This window comes from Drosophila navojoa, chromosome 3 (genome assembly GCF_054131105.1).
Source record: "Drosophila navojoa isolate 15081-1374.11 chromosome 3, UAZ_NAV_1.0, whole genome shotgun sequence".
In the NCBI taxonomy this organism is placed as follows: domain Eukaryota; kingdom Metazoa; phylum Arthropoda; class Insecta; order Diptera; family Drosophilidae; genus Drosophila; species Drosophila navojoa.
The window spans coordinates 7,247,888-7,271,499 of record NC_142891.1 but is presented as its reverse complement, the minus strand read 5'-3'; the positions used below and the strand labels follow the sequence as shown (position 1 = coordinate 7,271,499).

General features: G+C 37.8%; 1 protein-coding gene across 2 annotated transcripts in view; it reads left to right on the top strand.

Annotated features, from left to right (window-relative positions):
• TrissinR (Trissin receptor) overlaps positions 1 to 20,155 on the top strand; it is a 40,506-nt gene extending 20,351 nt beyond the window's left edge. Inside the window, exons 2-10 of one of the 2 annotated variants that reach the window (XM_089257845.1) lie at positions 2,406 to 3,084; positions 7,683 to 7,827; positions 9,012 to 9,171; positions 9,908 to 10,108; positions 10,277 to 10,693; positions 13,328 to 13,342; positions 13,438 to 13,700; positions 19,373 to 19,592; positions 19,709 to 20,155. In XM_089257845.1, coding sequence (XP_089113971.1) covers positions 2,433 to 3,084; positions 7,683 to 7,827; positions 9,012 to 9,171; positions 9,908 to 10,108; positions 10,277 to 10,693; positions 13,328 to 13,342; positions 13,438 to 13,700; positions 19,373 to 19,592; positions 19,709 to 19,759 — 2,124 coding nt within the window. In that variant the 5' untranslated portion in view covers positions 2,406 to 2,432 and the 3' untranslated portion in view covers positions 19,760 to 20,155. Of the gene's footprint in view, positions 1 to 2,405; positions 3,085 to 7,682; positions 7,828 to 9,011; positions 9,172 to 9,907; positions 10,109 to 10,276; positions 10,694 to 13,327; positions 13,343 to 13,437; positions 13,701 to 19,372; positions 19,593 to 19,708 lie in introns of those variants that run through there. The other variant, XM_089257844.1, reaches the window with a different exon arrangement.
• The last annotated feature ends 3,457 nt before the right edge of the window (positions 20,156 to 23,612 follow it).

Sequence of the window (23,612 nt, the reverse complement as noted above, 5' to 3'; positions counted from 1 at the left end):
TCAGATAAGCCCTAAGAAAACATGCCAAAAATATTCAGGTGCTGCCTAGCTGACTGTACAATGCACGTTCACAGCTAAATGCCGGGAAAATTTAATTGTTTTGCTTAAGTCAGACGTCAATTGGCAAGGCATTTAATCTTCAGTGTTCCATTTCCAGAACTTGCTAAGCCTAGCTGTGAAATTTTGAAAGCTATGCGTATATTTAAAGCAGTCAAAAGGGTATATGGGTTTTCTGCAATATCCGTCTTTTTATTGAGCACATGCTCACTCATTATATTGACATATGCAAACTAATAGACAGATTAACAAATACATACATACATACATAGTTAAACAAATGCTACTTCTGCACATCTGGCCAAGGCGAAAACCAATAAACTCTGTTTACTCCTTGAACGAGTATAACGATTGTTGCTAATAATTACCCAGCACAGAAGTTTTGATTGTGTTTGTGTTTATTTAGGACTGTAAAAGCTTTTTGAAAATTTCGGAGCGGCCGTAACATTTATGCCGCAAGCATTCCACAAATATTTGAAATTTAGCCATAATATGTACGAACGCATAATTGTAAGCAATGTTACACAATACGCACCTTTCTCTCTTGCTCTCTCTCTCTCTCTCTCTCTCTCTGTTTCTATCTCCCTCTCTTTCTCATTCTCTTGTTATTATTCTCATTATTTTTAATATGCAGCACGTTCCGTTGCTAATTATGCGAGTGCATAAAGTGCAGGTAGTCCAAAAAGCCCCGAGTCCCGCGCTGCATTGCTTTGCTCCTGCTGCTGCTGCTGCCCCTCGTCGTCGTCTCTCGGCCAAGAATGCTTTGATTATTGCCCACATCTCTGTGTGTGTGTCCCACCTTTTTGTACGTGCTCTAATTAATAAGGACTCGTCTAATTTTGTACTCATATGTGGAGACACACGCACACGCACACACACAGACTCAGACACTCGAATAGCAGCAAAAAATAGTCATCAAGTAATTAAAGCCCTGTTGAATCGTCATGCACAGCTGGCAGTCATTGAGCTCTTACTAATAATATCCAATGTCGGCGCCTGTAATGACAATGTCACACGATTTCGGAGAGTTGAACTTTTATGAAAGATGCTGATGCCTAATTGGTCATTAGATAAAACTCAAACTGACTTACTTATCAAACACAAGTAAACAAGCATTGAGTAAACAAGAATGTGGCTAAACCTAATTCGAATGAGTTTTTATATTATTTAGATGAGCTTAAATCTATAAAACTGCAAATTATATTATGTATGATATTCAGATATAATTAAAAACTCCTTTAAAGAATAGTAAGACTAAAATATATATATTGATAATTTTATATATGATATATGATATTGATAATTTTATGTGTGATTTTTTTCATGTTAGAAATTACACACAAGACTCACATCTTGAAGGGAAAATGTAGCAAAACTTAAGAATGGCTGGACAATATAATAGAGTACAGACATAACATTTCAACAAGTTCACTTGACGAATACATAGACATAACATAAAAGTTAACTTCGTAACAGTTTTTAAACAGAACCCATATATTTCATATACAGCATACAGCCAGAAGTCTACACAAAATAGATCCATTCATAAACTAGACTTTATGGCTGTTCTCTGCTCTCTCCCTATCTTCACATTCGACTGCAGCACTTCAAAACTCGTTGGTTAAGCATAATCTAATCCTGGTTACCAAATTTCATTACGACTTGTTGGCCTGTGTAATTAGTGTACGCTGTGAATTTTGAATGCTGTGTATACCCTGTATTTAATTGCATAGAGCGTATATAGATCTGCAAGAGATGGAACTTTAATTCATGCATTTTAATAATTTATTTCAAGAATATATTTTAGCTTTCGCACTAAATATTTATGATTATTATTTGTTTTAGATATTTCAAAAAATATTATTTTAATTATTTGAGTTAATTAACCTGCCCATATACTAGCTAAAAGGCACAGCTCGGCGTATTAGCACGTCGTGCATTTCTATGAAATCACTGGCTAATTAGATTATTATACGCAACATGTACATATATGAGAGGACCTTCAGCAGCAATTTGCTCTGCTCATAAGAATGCGCTGTTGAGCCTGGCGTATGCGTAATTTTCATCAGCTACAATTTCCGCTGGCTGATGTGAAAATTTAGAGTAAAATGTTAATTTTGCAGCTTGCTTCTGTAAATTTTAATCAACAATAAGTGCTGCGGTGGTTTTGGGTCGTTGCGTTTTGACGACAACAACAACAACAACAACAACAGCAGCAGCAGCAAAAGCTGATTAAAGTTAACTGTGCATCCTCCTAACTATCTGCAGCTCAAACTCATTTGCAATATCTCTCTCACACTCATTCTCTCTAAGCCTTTGTCTCACTCCCCCTCTCGTTATCTTTTTAGCTGCAGCTGCAACGCATTATTAGCATTATGAGCGCCAGCAGTCGACAGTGGACGTCGGCGGCGTCCTTCTGGCAGCGACAGCGGCAGCGTCAACGTCGTCGTCGCCGGCCAGCAACGGAAACGGACGTGGGACAGGGACGAGCGCATAAACAACTGTGCAACACTGTGGGCACAAACATATCAGCGGCTTATGATGATAATGATGATAATGAAGCCGGCAATAGCCCTGCTCCAACTACAAATTATAACATTTCCGGCTTACTAGATTGCCAGCAGGGACAACAACAGCAACAACAACAGCAACAGCTAACAGGCCGCCTCCATCGACGCTCATTGCCATGGCCGCTGCTGTTGCTGCTGATGCTCCTAGTTGATTGTTCATTGTCAACGACTGGAAATGACTCGAGCCTGGCACTCAATGTGACCGTCACGGAAATCGCATTATCTATGAATGAGACAACAGCCACATTAGCGACGGCCGCAACACCAACAGCAGCAGGAGTAGCAGCAGGAGCAGGAGCAGCAGCAACCACATCTCTTGAATTGAGCGAACTAACTGAGGCGGCTAAAGAGGAAGTGGAGGACGCTGAGAACACCAGCGAATATATATTCGATCGCACCGATGTGCGCATCATATTCATAACCCTCTACACGATTGTCTTCTGTTGCTGCTTCTTCGGTAAGTAGAATTCTATATTTGATCGTGGAAGAATTATTAGAAATTAATCAAATGAATTAGGGAACTACTAGTTCCAAATGCTCTAAGATTCAATCGGTATGCCTAATGATAAAACATATATAAATTGTCTAATATTATCTTGCTTTAGCTATAGAACTTAAGCGAAATATCGAGCACAATTTGCTACAACTGATTCTCCATTTGAAAGATTTTAATATTCTTACTAGTTCCATGTTTATTCAATTTTATGAACTGAAAATGTGAAACTGTTGGAATGAACTGAGTGCCATTTGAGCGATTATCAACATTGTTCATGAGCGACTAAGCTCCATAGTTCACAGTTCAGCACGAAGCTCATTTCATTATCCGGCTCAAATGGGTTTATTCTGCAGCTGCTGATGTTTGTGCCTAGTTTCATTGAGACAGAATCGATAGCTTGTTATCTTTTGCTCAGTTTCTAGCTGCCCGGGGCTATTTCACTCTTAAGTAGTGAAAGGCTTTTTTAGTTCGAAATGAATAGAATTTGATTCATAGCTGACCAGCGCTAAACTGCGCCCAGCTTAATACGGTTTTTTTTTAACCAAACATATTGTTGCCAAGCCAGCAAAAGCAAATTGGCTTTTGGTATGTGCTGCTGGCATCGATCCCAAACCTCACATTGTGCTGTATGTTCATTTAGTTACTTATTTTGGCTATGCTTTTGTTTCCCTTTGTTCTCCCTCTCTCTCTCTCTCTCTCTCTGTATACCTCTGGGTGTCCCTGTTAACTGCTCACTTGCCAATTACTCAGCAGCTCTTAGCTGTCCCTATAAAAAAGTAAAAAAAAAAAACGGTTACAGATATGGCTAAGGACCAAAGCGCTCTTTTGTGGCTTGACCGCTTGACCGACTTTCAGTTTGTGGTTGGCTTTTTCTGTTTCCTTTGTTGCTCTTAGCCCGAAAGTTAACAAGAACAAACCAAAAGCAAAAAAGTGAATTGTTGATGTTTGGTCAGCAAATCAATGAACTGTTTCTACAAGGATCCTCAAAATACCTTTCAAATTTTTGTTATTTATTTAGTTAAATGTATATTTAAATACATATTATAGTATTTATTTTTATCAAGATATTTCTTTAATTACCAGTGCATTAGGTTGATCGATTATTATATTTTATTTATGTTTTCACACTATATATATAAATTATTTATGTTTTATTTTGTATTCTTAATTTAATTGAATTACCTTTAAAATTTTTCCGATTTATATTTCTTTGTATTTTTGACTTTAGTTAATTCGTATTAGCTTAAAAGCAAATGGAATGCCATTAAACGGAGCGTTTTATTCGACCAAGCGTCAAGTGCAGCAATTAGTGGCAAATTAAATACCACACACAGAGACAGAGACAGAGACACAGACACGCATACACACACACACACAGGCAGGGGCATATTAAAATGGTCGCTCTTACAGTCAGAGGGCAATAAAGTGTCGTGTCATCGCTTCGGCCAGACAGACGCAACAGCAACAGCAACAGCAACAAACAGCAAACAGCAACACCTACTGCAGACCGAGCACATTTTATGGCCAAATGGCTTGCATGTTTCAGCCAACTCCCAGTTATTCCCTCGATTAGTTTAGTACGCAACAAACATAAACATTAAAAATACACTTACACACACACACACGGAATGAGAAAATACAATGTTGCCAAGCAGCCGAAACAACATAATTGATTGCAGCAAGCAATTGTCGTTGCCTGACATAATTGTTGTTGCTAAACTTTTCGAATGAATGTCCCCCTAATGAAAGCCCGAATCCACATAAAGGCCCGATTGACTAATTAATGCAATCATTCATTATGTGCCGACACACGAGGCGTATGCGCAATTTTACATAAACCAAAACAATCCAAGGTCAGAATGCGCAGCAATAATATTAGCATTGAGCATATCATAGATTACTTATGGGTACTTGTCATACCCTAGACCAGCATTTTACAAACAGTTTATAGTTGGCGATTTTATGTATTTATGCATGTGTTATTTGCTTTGGTTTAACGTATGTCTTAGTAATATGAAGTGCTCTCTCTAGAATTACGTATCTAGCAATCTCTCTTTTCACCTATTTCGCCTCTCTATATCTGACTCCTACCTGTGCTCTATTTATTCAAGTTTCCTTTTCTGACTTGATCGCTGTCTGACTCTCATTTTTTTCCTGTAAATCTTTTGTTCCTCTCTCTTTTATTTATTTTTCTATTTCTGCCTCTGAGAGTCTCTCTTTCTCTCAATCTCTAAGTGCTCCCTCTGTCTCTCTCTATCTCTCTTTCACTCTATCTATTTCCATCTCCCTCACTTTGCTATCCCTATCTACATCGTTACCTTTCGCTCTCTTTATACCTCTCTCTCTGTCTTTCTTTCATTTATTCTCTTTTTTTCTTTGTTTCTTTGACATCCTCTCACTCCCTTGCTGAGCCTCATTCATCATTCCCCTTTCTCTACCTCCCTCTGTATGTATCATCATTCACTTCCATTAGATTCTACTTGAGCTGATACAATTACACCTTTAAATAGCTTCATGCTGACACGCCCAGCACAAACACACACACACAAACGCATTGGGAGAATAATTGTGGCTCGAATTAACATGAAACTGAAACCCAAGGCCATAGTGAAATGCTGGAAACAGTCTGTGGTTGAGGCATTAGAGTGATTGTAACTCGCTTAGTGGCTTTTAAAGAGGCAACAAATTTAATATGCTGCAAATGTTGCATTAGAATTGCGTAATCCAAGCACCAAATACAATTTAGACCACTCTCACTCTCTCTCTCTCTCTCTCTCTTTCTCTCTCTCTCTCTCTCTCTGTGTTTCCCTCTGCACTTGGCATACATTCAAATTAGGAAATATAAACATGCACTGGACGTTGTAAAATAGTTCGTACAAGTTGCAACTAGTTGAAGCAACCGCTGCAAAACATTAATTAGAGCTCAGGCAAAAGCTCATAAATTATATCCTTTATATACGCACATTTATTTATACACACACATGCATATGCATTTATATACATATACATATGCCAAATATGTGAATTACGGCCAGCAACAATGGAAGACAAAATACATGTATTTTTTTAATTTTTTTTTCGGTCGCTGATGTACGCGTATTATTTGTTTGCAAATGGCAGGCAGAAAACCAAAAAAAAAAAAAAAAAAAAGATTGTATAATAAAATGTGTTCAACAGAAACTTTTTTAATTACTTCAAACAATTCGAAAACTCAGAGCGCAACAAAACACAACCCGTACAAAATGTTCTCAAGGCTGACTCATCTCTACCCAGCACTGTCGCTTCACGTGTGTCCTTGCCAGATGTGGAGTAGGGGCTTGTAAAGTCCGTGCCGGAGTTCCGCTTCCTCATGCATGTGCTCAACAAAAGTTTCAATGTTTGCCTTTATTTCATTTATTTAAGTATACATATGTATGTACTTATACCTTATATACTAAGGGATAAAAAAATGTAGCATATACCACACTGAGACAAGCCAAAGCCAGGAGCCTATCTTAATTTTAATATAGATGACTTTTATGGCTAGTTAAAACTTGAACTAAACTCAACGGATAATCGGCTTAACTTCAAGTTAAATCCGAATTTATAACTTTAAAAGGATTAGACTCAAGGTATTCATAAGTTGAAGAAAACTTTGCTCATTGTCAAAAAAAAAAGGTAATGATATTACATCAAAATTAAATATGCTGTAAGAATGATCATTGGTGATGTTAGAATATATGTATCTATGTATATGTAGTATATTACTAATTTGAATATAATTGTGTTCAAATATGTGATAGAGGACTATTCAGTACTCTGTGTTCAGTATATTAAAGTCAATTTAAATCTTATGAAATCAAAGTTGAAAAAATGTTAATCGATCAGCTCCTATATAATAGTTAGACATCAACTCTCCCTAACACTTTGTGTTTGTTTCTTATATTAAATGACAATTGGCTTGTTTTAGAGCTGCAAACATGTGCTACAGTCTGTGGCTCACTTTTGGTATTAGCATATATAATTTATGAGCAATTTAACAGCTTTTCTTTTTGATCAAGTTTGGACAGCTGTGGCAATTAGCCTTAACTGTCTGCACATTCCATACCACATATCACAGGCCACATATCATAGGCCCTTGGCTGCTGTTGTCAGTTAAGCCCACTTGGCAGGGTTTTCATTTAATTAAGGCAGGCAGTGCGAGACGCACACACAGAGAGTGAGAGAGAGAGAGAGAGAGAGAGAGAGAGAGAGAGAGAGAGAGAGAGAGAGCGAGAGATGTGGCATGAATGAAAGCCCCTAATTAAAATAAACTTTCAACGCAACATTAAGCCAAACGTCAAGGGACTGTGACAAAAATTGCCATTCAGTATTATGTGTGCCTGTATAGGATGTGGCTGTCTGCCAAAAGTTACTGCACCAGTTATGCGTGCACAGATGGGCAGACTTTCTGCTCAACTGTGAAGGCAGAGCCAAATATTATGTTAACATTTTTAAAATCTCCCATTTGCAAAGCATTTGAATGGAACAGCTTAATTGACTTTTGCTAACTATTATTCCTTAATTTTCGATTCTCCCAGGCAATCTGCTTGTTATATTGGTCGTCACGCTGTCCCGTCGTCTGCGGTCCATAACCAACTTCTTCTTGGCCAACTTGGCCTTTGCCGACTTCTGCGTGGGTCTCTTCTGTGTTATGCAAAATCTCTCCATCTATCTTATAGACAGGTAAGTGGGAAAAAATAAATGTACTAAAATCATAAAATAAATATATAAAAATAATACTAATAATTATATACAAAAATACATTTAATTAATAGATTAAAATTAAATAATTAAAATAATATAAATTGAAAATACAATAATTTTTTTTAAATATATATAAACTGTTTGTTATATTATTAACCAGATTCATTTTACATACTTGAGCTCTGTAATTTTATATAGTACTTTATATTATTTTTATATATTTATATTTTGTTTTTTATTTTGTATTATTTTTAGCTTTTAGGTATTGTCTATTGTTGTCCATAACAATAAAAAATTTTCAATGAATTTAAATAACAACTTTAACTAATCAAAGGCATTTCACAGCGCTTCGTTTCGGACTTATGGGTATACGGCTTTCGCATGCTCAAGGACCACATACCGAAAGCTTTCACTTTTAATGGATATTTAAGTAGCTCAACAAATTTGATGCCTTTCAGCTGCAGCCGAGAATGCCAAGAAGTTGCCAATAATTTTTATTTATATATATTTGTAAAAAGGAACAGACGAAATTCTGACGTTTTCTCCTTACGGCGGATAAGCTGTTCCACAAAAATAGAATTACGTGCTAATCCTCGAGCACAATGATCCCGAGGCTAAAATTTCAGTTGGCCTAATGCAATGAGAGAAAATATAAAAATGATAGCAAAGTGCTAAAGCTCTGGCCACAGCCCGCACAAATGACACCTTAATGCGGCTTTAGGTTTCGGTGGGCGTGTCATAACATTTGATATGTCTCGACGTCTCAAGTGTGTGTGAGCCTGCCAACCTGATCCACCCACTTCGCTGTAAAAGAAGGATTTTTTACTCTGTGCACTTATGCACATATGAATGAGTTCATTAACATGAACTAGTGAGCTTATGAACAAGCTCAGCTCAATTATGGAACCGTTGAGTTTAATTCATTAATAAACCGGAGATAAATGAATCCGAATCTTTTCTTATTTTCACTTCTATTGAGCATTAAATGAACTAGTTCAGTTCAGTTAAGGAACTAATGTGAACACACAATTTATAAATGCGTTAAGTCCTATATAAAGAACAAGTTCAGTTATTTTCAATAAAATGATTTAATGAACTAGGTCATCAAATCTAAGGATCTAAGGCTATAATATTTATTCACTCGTTTTTCACACTCTTTTCAGCTGGGTCTTCGGCGAGTTCCTCTGCCGGATGTACCAATTCGTGCACTCGCTCAGCTATACGGCATCAATATTCATTCTGGTGGTCATCTGCATGGAGCGATACTTTGCCATTGTCCACCCGATAACATGCAAACAAATTCTAACAGCTGCGCGCTTAAGAGTAAGTTAGTTACGTCAAATGGAAGATATTTTATTCTCTTTATTGGAATATATATATATATATTATTGAAAATATGCTCAAGGTTAAAGTTGAATGGTTCAATTATATAATGATGATGTCATATACCTATTTATAATATTAAACAGTACAACAAACTCAGATTAAGTTTCAAATTCATTAAAATTAAGTTTAAGCCAGAAAGTTTCAAAAGTTTAAAGCAAAATTAAATTTAACTCAGCTCTTAAAGCTCCTAATCTGTTCGTTTAGCGTAAGCAGTGTGGGCACTGGGAGGGTTTCGTTTCAATTTAATAGGAAATTCGACCGCAAATTACGCGCTAATGGAACTTATTAAACTGCGACTGCGAGCAACTTGCCCAAAAAGGTTTAATAGGCCAAAAGGAAAAAGTTTTCTTTCTTGCGCAACGCAAAACTTTTGCCAGAGCCGCCGGCCAGGCCAGGCATATCAATGGCATAATTATTGACCCAATTAATCTAATAAAAAAAGTTCCAGGAATAGATATACGTATAGACATAGAAAACGCGCTGCCATTGTCTAGGCAAATGCTTCCTTGTTAATGTGAATGGCGCCCATTAAACTGAAGTATTACATAGACTGGCCATGGACACAGAGACATACGACACTCTGTGTGTGACGATTGGCAATTAGTGAAGAGCTTTGCGTGCTTCGACAAGACCCATTTGGGTGACAGCCTGGTAAAAATTTCCCCTCTTGCAGATGGTCATTGTCACCGTGTGGATAACGTCGGCAGTCTACTCGACGCCCAAATTTGTCTTCAGCAAGACTATAAAAAATATCCACACCGAGGATGGCCAGGAGGAGGAGATCTGTGTTCTGGATCGGGAAATGTTCAATTCCAAGCTGCTCGACATGATTAACTTTGTGCTGCTCTACGTAATGCCGCTTCTGGTAATGACGGTAAGTAAGATCAAAAGAAAAGAACAGAGAGAAAAGGCAGAAAGAAAAGAGAAGACATCGTAACTTAGCTACACTCTAAAGAGCATAATTGCCCGGCTCTACTTCAAATATTTAGATATTATAGCACTATACACTGGCTATGAAAATAACCATAAATTACTTTGACAGGTGCTGTACAGCAAAATAGCCATCGCTTTGTGGCGCAGCTCACGTGGTCTCAGTCCGCATGTGACGCAACATCAGCAGCAGCAGCAGCAACAGCATCAACAGCAACAGCAGCAGCATCAGGCTGGTCCAGAGAACAGCATGAGTCTGCATAACAGCATGTACCACCATCATCATCATCATCACCACCATCATCCGCACGCACATCCCCTAGCCCATCCACATCATCATCAACTCCATCAGCTGCCAGCGTCGTCGGCGACAGGAGGAGGAGCTGGAGTCGGAGCAGGCGGCGGTGCTGGAGGAGTGGGAACAGGTGCTGGAACATCCTCGCTAGCTTCCGGCAGCAGTTCCACGTCCTTGTCACGTAAACAAAGCAGTAAATACGAAAAGCGAGGCGTCAGCATCACCGAGAGTCAGGTGAGTTCAACAACAAAAACAGATAGTCACAGGTGTTTCGCTTGGCACTCTGGTTGCCCAAAACATTCTCAGCAATGTCAAGTTCTATGCAAAAAGTACTTTAATGTGTTACGTACTTACGTACATATATGGTTTGAAGAAAACGCTGTGGGAATTGCGCTCAGAAGTGCACAAAAAAGTTGCGAAGCTACAGCTTGAGTAAAAAGAAATAAAATAAAATCAAGCACACTTTAATTTAACATAGTATAAAAAGTGAGCGAGGCAGACAAAGTCCACAATCTTGTGTAGAAGTTGAATTTTACTTATACTCAGCCTCATATGAGTGAGCGAGACATACGGAATCCATAATATATTGCTCTTTGGATTGGATCGTAAGCCATAATCGAGCTGAGCAGTTTTGTGGAAGTTAAGTGATTTACTATAAATTGAGCTGCGACGTTTCACAGACTGTAGCTGGCATGGCTTTGAGTGAGCGAGACACAAAATCCTTGGATTGTAAACGAATGGTGTGCTGCCTCATTCTCTCTATTGCATTCGAAGTTGCTGAGCAATGATTATTTGTATGTACATATGTATGTACATGCATACGTGTTTGAATGTGTGAGTGCGCAATTGTAATGCAGAAACTGCATACAAAACGTGTAGCTTCGACTCACTCTTTTATTTCGACTCTTGTGACATTCTTGCTCATTTGCCGTCTGCAGGCATCTTCATCTTTTTGGGATGCTGCTCACCTCTGGCTTAGTTGCTCTCTTTTTAATCGTAACACGAACACACCCATATGTTATTGTTTTGCGATAAATAACAAATGTATAAATACACATACTTATATCGTATATTACATGAAATTTAGCAGTTAATTAAAGCTACATAAAATTCTTTGTTAAAGTTAAACTGAAATGAGTAATTAATAAATAAAAGTGAAAAGCAAAGCACAGACTTCACTTACATACAATTGTATATGTATATGTATGTACATATATAATGTGCATATGCACATTGTGATCACTCATACATACATATATTTGCAGCCTTCTTGCTCTAACATCTTTCCTTTTCGCTAAGAGCTTTAGAGCAAAGCTTAACTAAGATCCACTCACTTGCTCTGAGCGCACACAGAATGTGGATCGTAAGCGATTTGCGCGCTGCGGAGCTGACTCACTAATACGCGCTCATTAGGTTCTAGCGTCCACACTTAAGTAGAATACATGTGCAAATGAGAGTGTGTGTAAATTGGTTAGTTGAGTTCAGTGATTTCTGTTAGCGCTGACAGCAATACACATTGAATGTGAGAGGTAATTAAAGTTTCAATATTTCTGTTGTGGCAAGAGAAAATCATACTTAATGACATTTTCTGCATTGATTCATACATATAATAATATTCGTCAAAATAATTTACTACATAAATCTGCAATAGTATGAAAACAGATTGTGGTGAAATGCAATATTTATTGCACACAAAGTGACATTTTATGACATCCTTTGAATTTAATTGAAAGCTTGATAAATGTAGTTGGCACCTGATAGGTTAGCATTGCAGCGCAAACTTTTCCGAAGCTCGAGTTAAGGTAAACTAATACTTGCACAACAAATTTGAAGTATTCGCATGCCTTAACTTTCTCGCACCGAGTGTAAAGGTGTAAAGTGTGCTTGCCGTGTGGCAGGTGTGGCAGGTGTAAGTGGCGCGCGTGGCTTCTAATAGTTAATATTTGTTGAAGTTGAGCGAGCTGCGAGAGGAAATTGCAGCTGAAATGGCAATTTGGTCAACATTACCTGCAGCTACAGCAGCAGCTGCAGCATCAGGTGTCAAGCGGCATTAGAGAGCATTACACAGACAGCTTGTTGGCTGGCAACTTAAGCCAGGCGAGCCCAGGCCAAGGCAGTGGCAACTTTCAGAATGAAACCAAGTCTAAGTAAAATGTGTGCTATTCCACTCAGCTGCCGTGCCACGCCGCGTATGCGTAATATATCAATATGCCACTTACTCAACCCCAATCGAGCGTTCGACCAGGCAGCCGGCATTAAATTGAACTGATATAATGTTGTTTGTGCTTGCCATATAAATGCATCACACATATATTTTTTAAAGTTAATATATGATTCCTTGCAGTAGTATACACTGAATATAAATCAATTAAAGAATTGAAAGCAAAGCATAGAATATTCATAAAGAATATAAAGAGAGAATATATAGGAAAATAATAGTAAATTTAAGTAAATTAAATTCATTGTAAGTCTAAGTAATTATTTTCTGTACTCTACTATATATATTATATACTATACTATATATTGTATATATTACACTATATGCGATTTTTATAAGAAAATACTCTCTGTCTCTCTCTCTATCTAAACTGATAAACAAACAAAAATTGTTTTTTTTTTTTTTATAAATTCCCTCTTCTAATAGTTCTCTATTAAGTTTAAGTGTTATATATATCTTTCTCTCTCTCTCTTTCTCTCTATCTCTATTTCTCCCAATCTGTGTATCTGCTCTCTCCCTCTATGTTTATACTATCTCGCTTCCTTATTTTGACTCAACACAACAATAACTTATATTCACATTCTCTACCGACAAAAAACTACAACAACAACAACACAACAACAATAACAACACTGAAAATAAAACCATAGCTTGATAATTGCAAGGTTCGTATTTTCATAAAATCCACTCTTCAAGCTCTATAAAAAATAGTTTTCCATTTGATTAATGTCCATAAACACGTCCTCGATTTCTTATGCAGGTCTCGCTAGAGGCGGATCGGCCCATTGTGAGCGCTTGTCGCAAAACGAGCTTCTATCATCACTCCCACACGCACAATCAGCGACAGGGCAATGGAGGCGGTGGCGGTGGCGGTGGTGTGGGCGTGGCAACCGCACATATGTCACACTCATCGAGCAATGTACTGCGCGCACGGAGAGGCGTGGTCCGCATGCTGATAATATTTGTGCTGACATTCGCGCTCTGCAATCTGCCGTATCATGCGCGCAAAATGTGGCAATACTGGTGAGTGTTACACTGCGAGAAAAGCAATTATAATTAACTGGCAGCACATGTGGGAGAGCCTTTTAAATGAGAAATTGAATAACCAAATTTTATAATACATACATGTTGCTTTATTGGCTGAGTTTGAGTTTTTAGTTAGCCGAAAATTGTTTTTTCTTCTTAAAGTGTAAATTAAAGACTTTGACATATACAATATATTAAATTGCTGAAATTAATGAAACTTTATTTGTTTCAGTGCAAGCCCAAGAACTTTAATTTAAATTGCTATTTATTTTTTTCTGATTTAAGCAAATACTGCGAATATATTTATGAAAATAATTTCATTTAACTATGTAAAGAAGGAACTTTTTTTCGTTAACTCTTAAAAAATTCAATCAAGCAAAGATGATTTTGGCTTGTACCAATGCAGTAGGGATAGTCTGATCGCCTTCATAATCATCATCATCATCATCATCCGTAGGATAAGCATCTGCGCCATTTGATGTTATGCAAACAGTTGAGAGTCATTTGCATGTAGCGCAAGGCCATCTGCCGCGTAATAAATAATACACTTCAGCCTATCTGCGCCTGTAACTGTTCCTTTACCTGTCCTTACCTGTCGCGGCGCAAACAATTAAATTGTCTATTAAATTGGCCCGATTGCCATTCAGATTGGCCGAAACGCCGCCTCTCAGCCTGTTTGCGAGCAACATTATTCTCGATTCTCAAGCTAATTGTTATGCACGGCGCAGCGCGTCTCATCGCATTCGCTTCAAAGGCTATTTAACAGCCGGCGGGATGCCTAAAGGGCTTAACCAAAGCAGAAATAGGTTGAAAATAGTAGAATTTAAGCATATAAATTTAATACATTTAATGCTATTATTATACGTAATCAGTATTAATGCGTTTAAATACTAAATATAAATATTTCAATTAATTTTTATATTCATTTTTATGAATAAATTAAACCAAACTTCTGTTAGAAAATCAATTAAATAAGTTTTCTTAGTGACTGTGCAATTGAGAATATAATAATAGAAAAAAATATTATAATAATATTTTAAACAAGAATACAACCTTTAAAATAATATAATTTAATAATAATATTAACATTATAAAATTACAGCATTTATTTAGATTTTTATTAAGAAAGAAATCTAAATATAATATAGTACATATATGAAGAAATATATTTAAGATTACAAATTGTATGCTTATACAATTCGATTAGAATTTGAATTTAGTATATATTTAGTATATATAAAAAATGTTCTATTTATTTCACTTCAATTGAACATCTTATTTTATCATCATTGCCCAAAAATATTTGCCGCAAATTGTTTTTTCGTTTATACTGAAGTTGAATAAGTTTTTCAAATATGTCAAGTGTCATTGATATTTGTCTCTGCTCTGGCAAGAAGAAAAAAAAACTGAGACAATTCACTTGGCTTGGAGTTGTCTTGGTGGTCTGGGTGGGCATCAATCAAAGTGAATGCGCTAAGGCAGACAGACAAACGTATATATATATATATATATGTGTATATTTGTATATAAATACAAGTATAATATGAATTATTACTTTAGAATGACTTGGACAGGAATTTAAGTGTTTGATCAGCTTGAAGCTTGTTGACAACTGATGCCATTAGTCGAAATTACAGCGCATCGCATCACATGGCAAATGCCTTAATAGAAATAAATTGTGAGCCACAGACAGGCAGACAGTTGGACAAATGGACTGACTGATGCTCACAGCATTCCTGCCCCATCCCAGCTTTGCTTGCTTTCTCGTTTTTTGGGTTTTGCCCTAACCATATTGGTTGCGTTGCTCTATTCAAACATTTCGATTCATATTTGCCTTCCTCTGGCCTCGGCTGCTTGTGGGTCATGTTTGATTTTTCCATTCTCTGACAGCTTCTGGTCAGCTCTAGGGGCGGGAGGAGCAGGAGGAGAGTAGCGAGTCGCTGATTGGTTTGACAGCTGACCAGATGATGCGATATAAACAATTGATTTAAGGACCAGCAAAAATCTAAAGCTGAAAATCTAAACTGCGAACTGTGAAGTAAACTTTTATTAAAGTGAGCTTCCACTGCGATATTTTTTGCGAATTGTTTTCTGTTTTGTGCATGCGTGTGTGTGTGTGTGTGCGGCAGAGGAAAACAAATAAATTCTAGTTTGGTTTTTATGCCCCAAACATAAAATATTTTGCATATTGCAAATGCGCACTGAAACCAAGCGCAAAATGCATTTAGGCAATTCGAGCGAAAATATATTCCGCAAATATTATATGTTATTCAATTATTATTATTATTTTTAATATTGTTCAAGCAAAACGCGCTCAGTCGACCGAAGCGTGAATATTAAATGAAATATTTGGCCAAAGCAAACAAATGATTAAATGCAAAATAGTTGCATTTCTCGCTCACGTTTATTGCTTTTGTTTACACCAAACTCGAAACGTTTGACACTCTGATAATCCCCAAAAATAAACATCACTCAATCCTTAGCTCTTGGCACTGAGCACAGTTAATTTCCTTTTATTTTGTAAGCCATAAATTCAGGTTTGAATCAATTAGAATGGAATATGTGAGATTTTACTCGTTGCCAATGCCTGACTAGAAGAGTACCCTAGAAAAGAATCCAGCTTATAGCAAAATGTATAGATATATGTATGTAGCATGTATAATATGTATATCATACAAACATTATACACTAAGAGTTTAATAAAAAAAAAAAGAAGCAATTTGCCATAATTTATATATTATTTTTTTAGCTAAATTATGCAAGAAATTATTATTAATATTATTTTATTTATTTATTTTTTTTTTTTTTCATATAAATTTTGACATACACAAAAGCTAAATGTTTGAATACAAATATATATATATTTTATATATTATATATATTTTTGTAGTATTATTTTTCGGTATTTTTTGTATAAGTATATGACTTAAATTATGTATATTTACTATGATGTATATATATTAACTTGTTCATTGCATAAAGCAGAATTAGCACAGTAGATTTGATTAAACAGAAATAGTCTAGAATGGTTAGACTTGGATAATTTTCACTTGACAAGAGTAGATATGGTTTGTCTGGACTGGACTGCGCGAGACTAGGCGAAGATATACTAGATTAGATAAATTAACTTGACTATAGCCGCTGTTAGGCTGTACTAGAATAAACTCTACATTCAACGCAGCGTCTTTAATCTGCCTCCTGTTTAAACAGTTCCCTCAACTAGCTGAATGCAGTTCAATATGCATTGTTCCTTTCGAGACAAATCTTGCACCAACTTACAGCAACAGAATACTTGCTTGAATAACTTTACTCTCACGCTAAGACTCACTGGAACAAACTTTAACAAGTTCCTCAGTTTGGTCAAGGGAGCAGGAGAGAAATGTGAGCCTTAACCTTTCCTTCCCCATCTTTGCTTACTTTTGTCTAACAAACTTAAACGTTGCCTACCTAGTTCCAATTCACTTCCATTGCGCCTCTGTTTGGAGTAGCTTTAATGAATTGCGAACTGTTTTTTCAAAATGTTGTCATTTACGATGACGACGGCGTTGGCCCTGCGTAGTCGATTGGCTTACGCTGGCCCAGTTTTATTATACGCCGGCATTTATATTAATACACGTCGCCAGACGAGGAGGCTCAGCGTGGGGCAGCTGATCCTTATTGGCCCGGAAGGCCAGACGCCAGACACCAGACGCCAGACCTGGCGTACAGCCTGGAACTGAGAGAGATTCGAGCTGCGCCTAATGTTGCCTTATTATATAGATTGCCAGCCAAATGGTCACCCCATGCGGTGCAAAGGCCTGGCCTTCTGTTTCTATTTAGTTTCCTTGCTCTCCTCTCCCTCTCCCTCTTCTCTTTCTCTTTCTCTTTCTCTTTCTCTAGGTGTATTTAGCCTCTGTTTGTGGCTTTGCTGCCTTAAATTTGCAAGTCAATTGTGAAAGCCACTCGAGAACTCAAGCACCGCAGCACTGGTCGGGACCTTTGAGATCGCCAATCAGTTAGCCACGTCTTCGTCGCCCCCGTCCCACATTTTTGTCAGCTGCAAGTGCAGCGCAAATTGTCAGCTCTCAAACAACGCAAGAGGAGAACCGAAAACATTTTGACAGTTGGCTCAAAAAGTTTGCGTTTGTCCAGTTTGTAAACAAAACTTGAAGGGAAAGAAATGATTCCCTAGTTACATTTCGACTAGAGGACTTCATTATAGAGTATATTTGTATAAGAGACCCGATGATACCCTGTATATGAAAGCAGTCAGGATTGAGCAACTTCGAAGAAAAGCGAACACATTCTCACATTTATAGGGTATATCGAAGTCGTGCTTTCAACTCGTCCCCTCTCAGCTCTGCTGCCGACTGGAAGCTGCTGCCAAAACTTTACACGCTGCGCAAAGTTAGTGCGAACAAGCAACGGCAGCAGGTAAAAATCTGTTGAAATACTTCAGAGTTAGCAACAACAACCAGAGTTGGCCAAAACACTTAACAGACAGTAGACAGTTGGCCCAAGACAAAGCCCTCGGAACGAGTTTTAATAACAACTGCATATATATATAGAGAACTTAAGACACTTGTGTTGTGGGTGAAGAAAAAAAAAATAGAGTAGTATATATAGAGATGTTGGACTATCAACTGTTATATGTAAATATACTCATTCTATTAATGTGCATATATATATAGATTTCTTTTCTTTTTTCTACACTGACCATCTACCTTCTCGACCTCTTTCAGCATCGCCCTGGATTGCAATCTGACCTTAAAAGCGCGAAGGCCACGGCGCTAAACCCACTCAGATAATACCCCACTTCCACAGAAGTTTTGTGTAAATTCTGTGCTTCACATGAACATTACAGTAACAGAGTGATACTCTGGCTCTACTGTTAAAGTTCGATTTTAGAATGGCCACTGATAAAAGACAATAAATATGGCACAGCTGTCGGACTCTGCTGTTAGCCTCTGCTGTTAGCCTCTGCTTTTGGACTCTGCTGGTGGACTCTGCTGCTAGACACTGCTGTTGGACTCTGCTGTTGGACTCTGCTGTTAGCCTCTGCTGTTAGCCTCTGCTTTTGGTCACTGCTTTTGGACTCTGCTGTTAGACTCTGCTGTTGGACTCTCCTGGTGGACTCTGCTGTTAGCCTCTGCTTTAGGACTCTGCTGTTGGACTCTGCTGTTGGACTCTGCTGTTGGACTCTGCTGTTAGCCTCTGCTGTTAGACACTGCTGTTGGACTCTGCTGTTAACCTCTGCTTTTGGTCTCTGCTTTTGGACTCTGCTGGTGGATTCTCCTGTTAAGCTCTGCTGTTAGGCTCTGTTGTTAGACTGTGCTTTGAGGCTCTGCTGGTCATTCACTGCTTGACTTTGCTGGTAAAGTTTGATCTTAGAGTCTGCTGTTAAATACTGTTTCTAGACTATGTTTTGAGGCTCTGCTGTTAAAGTCTGCTGTTAATATTCATACACACATACATATATGTATTTTACACTAAGAATGCACTGCGGGCTGTTAAGTAAGAGGTGTGAGCAGTAAATATAACTACATTTAATAAATTAGCAATTAAAAATGTTTCCTTCTACTTTTTTTTATATTTTTATGCTCATTTAAATGGCAGCATTTGAATATACCATATATTCCTACATATTTATTTATATATTTATATTATTATTCTAAATTATATATTTGCAGGTCACGTTCGTATCGCGGTGATTCCAATTTTAATGCGCTGCTAACGCCGCTCACGTTTCTGGTCACGTACTTCAATTCGGGAGTTAATCCCCTGCTCTACGCCTTCCTCAGTCGCAATTTCCGCAAGGGCATGAAGGAGCTGCTGCTCTGCTCGTGGAAGAAGGGCAAGGGCAAGTCATCCTCGAACTCGTCGATGCATCACAAGCGCAAGGCGTTGCAGGTGAGTGTCTAGCTGTAAGCCAGGTGCTTAATAATTTTCCCTGTTTTGGCATCCATTGACGCATTTTGATGTCTTTCTCTCTCTCTCCCTCTCTTTCTCTCTTTGTCCATTTTTAGACCCACTCGCTGCCCACGGATACCACGCACATTGGCAACGAGCAGCTATGATGGCCAAGCTGCTGGAAGAGGCGCTTTAGGCTGTTCGGTCGTCGCTCGTAGAACCCAACGGATTAGCTCATTGTGATGCTCACTTAAGAAGTCTCAATTGCTTGGCAAGCGAATAATTAAATAAGCTCCATTTATAGATTTTATCAATTGTCAAACAAAATGTTGTACGAAAGAGTTATGCCATTTTATAACTAAGCCGCATTCGTTACAGGCTAAATGAGAGAAACCACAGACACAGAGAGAGAGAGAGAGATAGATGATCTTGCTCTCTGACTCGCAAATTGTATTTGAATAATTCTATATCTCAGGACACGCAGCGTGTCCATATTTAATAGCTGTAAGACGTCTCGTTTAAAGTGATACCAAATATACGAATAAACTAACATTCAAACTAAATGATGTCTTCAGTAATTATTAACTTGACTCTGGTATTTATATTAACCTGCGTTTTATTGATTTGATTTAGTGACCTAATGTAAAAATGTTTACAATTTTTTTAATGTATTTTAAAAAGTATTTCTGTTTGTGGGTTTTCCTTTTCGAGTTAATTTATTCTTTTATATATGTATGTGGAATATAATATATATGCATATCTATATATGATTAAAATATATAGCAATTTGTATAATATGCTTACACATATGCATATTTAATTTTTAAATTTTATTATTAACATTTTGATTTTAGTTTCACTGGAAATGGAAGTTAAGGCATAAAAGGTAAGCTTCTTTATTTTTGTTTATTTAACAGTTAAAGAGCCAAGCAATTAAATGAGGATCCAATTATTACATGATGGAGAGCAGGAATCTCTGCTGAGCTGTTGATCGTACTGAAGATTGAAGCCTCTTATATAAAGTTCTTGTATAGTAGAGGGCACAATAATTGATTATCTCTGATATTGAGATTCGTGATGAATACATTAAACTTGACGGTGTCATGATACACTGCTTAGCGCTGTTTAAACTATCCTCTAAGCAAGATGACAACATTTCACTATCGAGCAACATATATTCAGCTATCGCATGAGCTAATGCCTAACGATACTATCGATGAAGCCACAGCTCATTTGGTTAATATTATTTTCTCTATTTCTATTGAACGGTCTACAGCTTTGTCTCTACTTTCTTTAGTACTAGCTCTTAATGGGTATAAAAAGATCAGCAAATGCAGGTGAAAATCATTCGTGTCTGTTTTGTATAAATTATTTATATTCATCTATATATGTCATATATACAGTAGAGCCCCGATAATTCAGTTTTTCGTTTAGTCGACTTACACAGAAATTCGAATTATTAAGAATTATAGAGATTTTAATAGATTTTAGATAGATTTTCGATTTAGTTGCGTAAAAATTATCGAGACTCGTATTTCATATATAAAATTTTTTTACACAATATTAATATAAACTATATTAGTTCTACATACCTTTATGTATATCGATCAATTTATAAGATAAATCAACTCACATGAGCTGGTTGTCCAATAGCATGTTCGTGACTGAGCAGTTCTATTGGATCAAGATAAAATTCAATTTACTAAGCTAAGCAATTCCAGCTCAGGTCTGCGAATGCAATGAATTCGCTTTGGCCGAACGTAAACGAACAGCAACAAAATTCGCATTTCGTTGCGTTTGCAGTCGATTTTGGTTTATTTTGAATTGATCTGATTTTGATTTATAATTTCTGCATTATCAGCATCAACACGAATGGCGAGCGGCGAACGGCGCTTGGCATTCATAGCATTTGATTGCCGAATTCGAAGTCGAATTCGAATTTGCTGACGAGAGATTTTGTGGCCAGCCAAAAGACACGTTCAGCTGAGGCAGCCAAACAAAATCGGGAAAAATAATGCCAAAATAAATGGATCCAGCGCTTTAAAATACTTTTCTTTTTTTATCTTGCATATTATTTTTTTAGGTATTATGATTTTTGTTGCTGTTGTTGTTGTTGTTTTTCAATTTGTCAACGCGCTGCAGCTGGCTAAGGACGCGCTGCTGCTGCTCTCGGCGCACAAAGCGACGCCGTGCAAACTCAATTACCACGCGACTCGCGCTTTGAGCCAAATTAAGACCACGAGAAGGAATTGCCAAAAATGAAAAAGCAAGGAGGAGCAGAAGAGGAAGAAGTGCAGAAGGAAATCTGCAATAAAATTCCGCGCAAAATGGAAAAAAAAAGAGAAGAGGAAAAGTGAAGCTCTAGCACTTGTTTTGGTCTTTCGTTTGCTTTTTGGCCATTTGTTAAGCGGCACGGCCGTTGCTTTGTTATGCAAAAGAGGAAGAGGAAGAGGGAGGCGAGGAGAGAAAAGGTGACCATAAATTGTGTCAAGTGGCACCCTTAGAGCAGCGAGCAGCGAACAGCAGCTACTCAAAGCAACTTTCTGCTCAGGCTTGAGCCAACAATTTCTCATAATTAAAAGCGAGTTGAAGCGACGAAGCGACGGCTGCGAATTGACATAAATCACAGTAACTGCCCTCGAATGGCATTCAAGATAAGCGCTGAGTGATGTATGCAAGCTGACAAAGAGAGAGTGAGAGAGAGAGAGAGAGAGAGAGAGAGAGAGGAGAGAGAGTGAGTGGGTGTGTGCCTGCAATAACTAAATAAAACATATGCAGCCCACATCAATCATACGCACTGTGTGCAGCAACATATTAGCTGTGCTGCTCACTCACTTACTCTCTCTCTCTCTCTCTCTCTCTCTCTCTCTCTCTCTCTCGCTCTTTATCTCTTGATAAATAAAAATGTGAAAAATTCGAGGAAATTTAAAAATGCAAATAACAGGCGCACAGCCTACGACAGCAGCATCAGCATCAGAATCAGCTGCAGCTGCAGCTCGACAAAAGTGTCGAAAGAGCTTGAGCTGAAAATGCTTATGGAAACTGATGAAAAATGTTTGTCATGGCCTAGCAGTAAATGCAGCAGTTGGGGAGCCTGGGCAGAGAGACTGCATGCACGTGTGTGAGTGTGTGTGTGTGAGAGCGTGTGTGGTGTGTGTGAGCAACAGACAAACTGAAGCTGAGTGAAGTGTAAAGTAAAGCTTGACTAAGAAATGCCCTCGCCTCTGTTTCATATAACAAACTTGACTTCCAACTCCAACAAACTTTACTTCAACTACTGAGCCCAGCTCGGCATTTACAGGGTAGACCATTCAGTGAGTGCAAAGTTTTGCAAGTCAAGTTCTGGCAAAAATGGCAATAACGAGAATTCAGCCGAACATCGAGACGGAGTAGCAGGCAAACAGGCAAACAGGCAAAAGGATGTTGCCACACATGTAAGTTGCAGCTGCAATCAGTATCTCTCCATCTCCTCCCCACTCTCACTCTATCTCACTCTCTCTCTCTCTCTCTCTCTCTCTCTCTCTCTCTCTCTCTCTCTCTTTAGCCAGAACTTGTGCATGTAATATAGACCAACTGGCAGCTGAAGCTCAACTAAACTCAACTCCTTCGATGCTGACGCAAAAGGATTTTTTTAATTAAAAGCATCTGCAGCTGAAGAAGAAGAAGCAGCAGCAGCAGCAGCAACTGCTTCTGTCTTCATATTTTATACATATTATGAAACGCAGCAACAAATTAATACCAACGGCTATATAGCTAGTCAACAGATGCCAGTGCCTGGATTACAATTTCATTCAAGTGAAAAATCAGCAGCTGTCAAAGAAGTCAATTGCAGCATCCGCCCACTCACCCACTCGCCCGCCCACGTAGCCATGCATAACTGTGGGCTGTGGCCTGCATGCTAAGCCGATTAGTTGTATAAAACAAAAAAGCGCACGCAAAAACCCGATTCAATTCGCACAACTTTCACAACAACAACAACAACTGCAGCAGCAGCAGCAAAAAATGATAAAGAAATTTTAT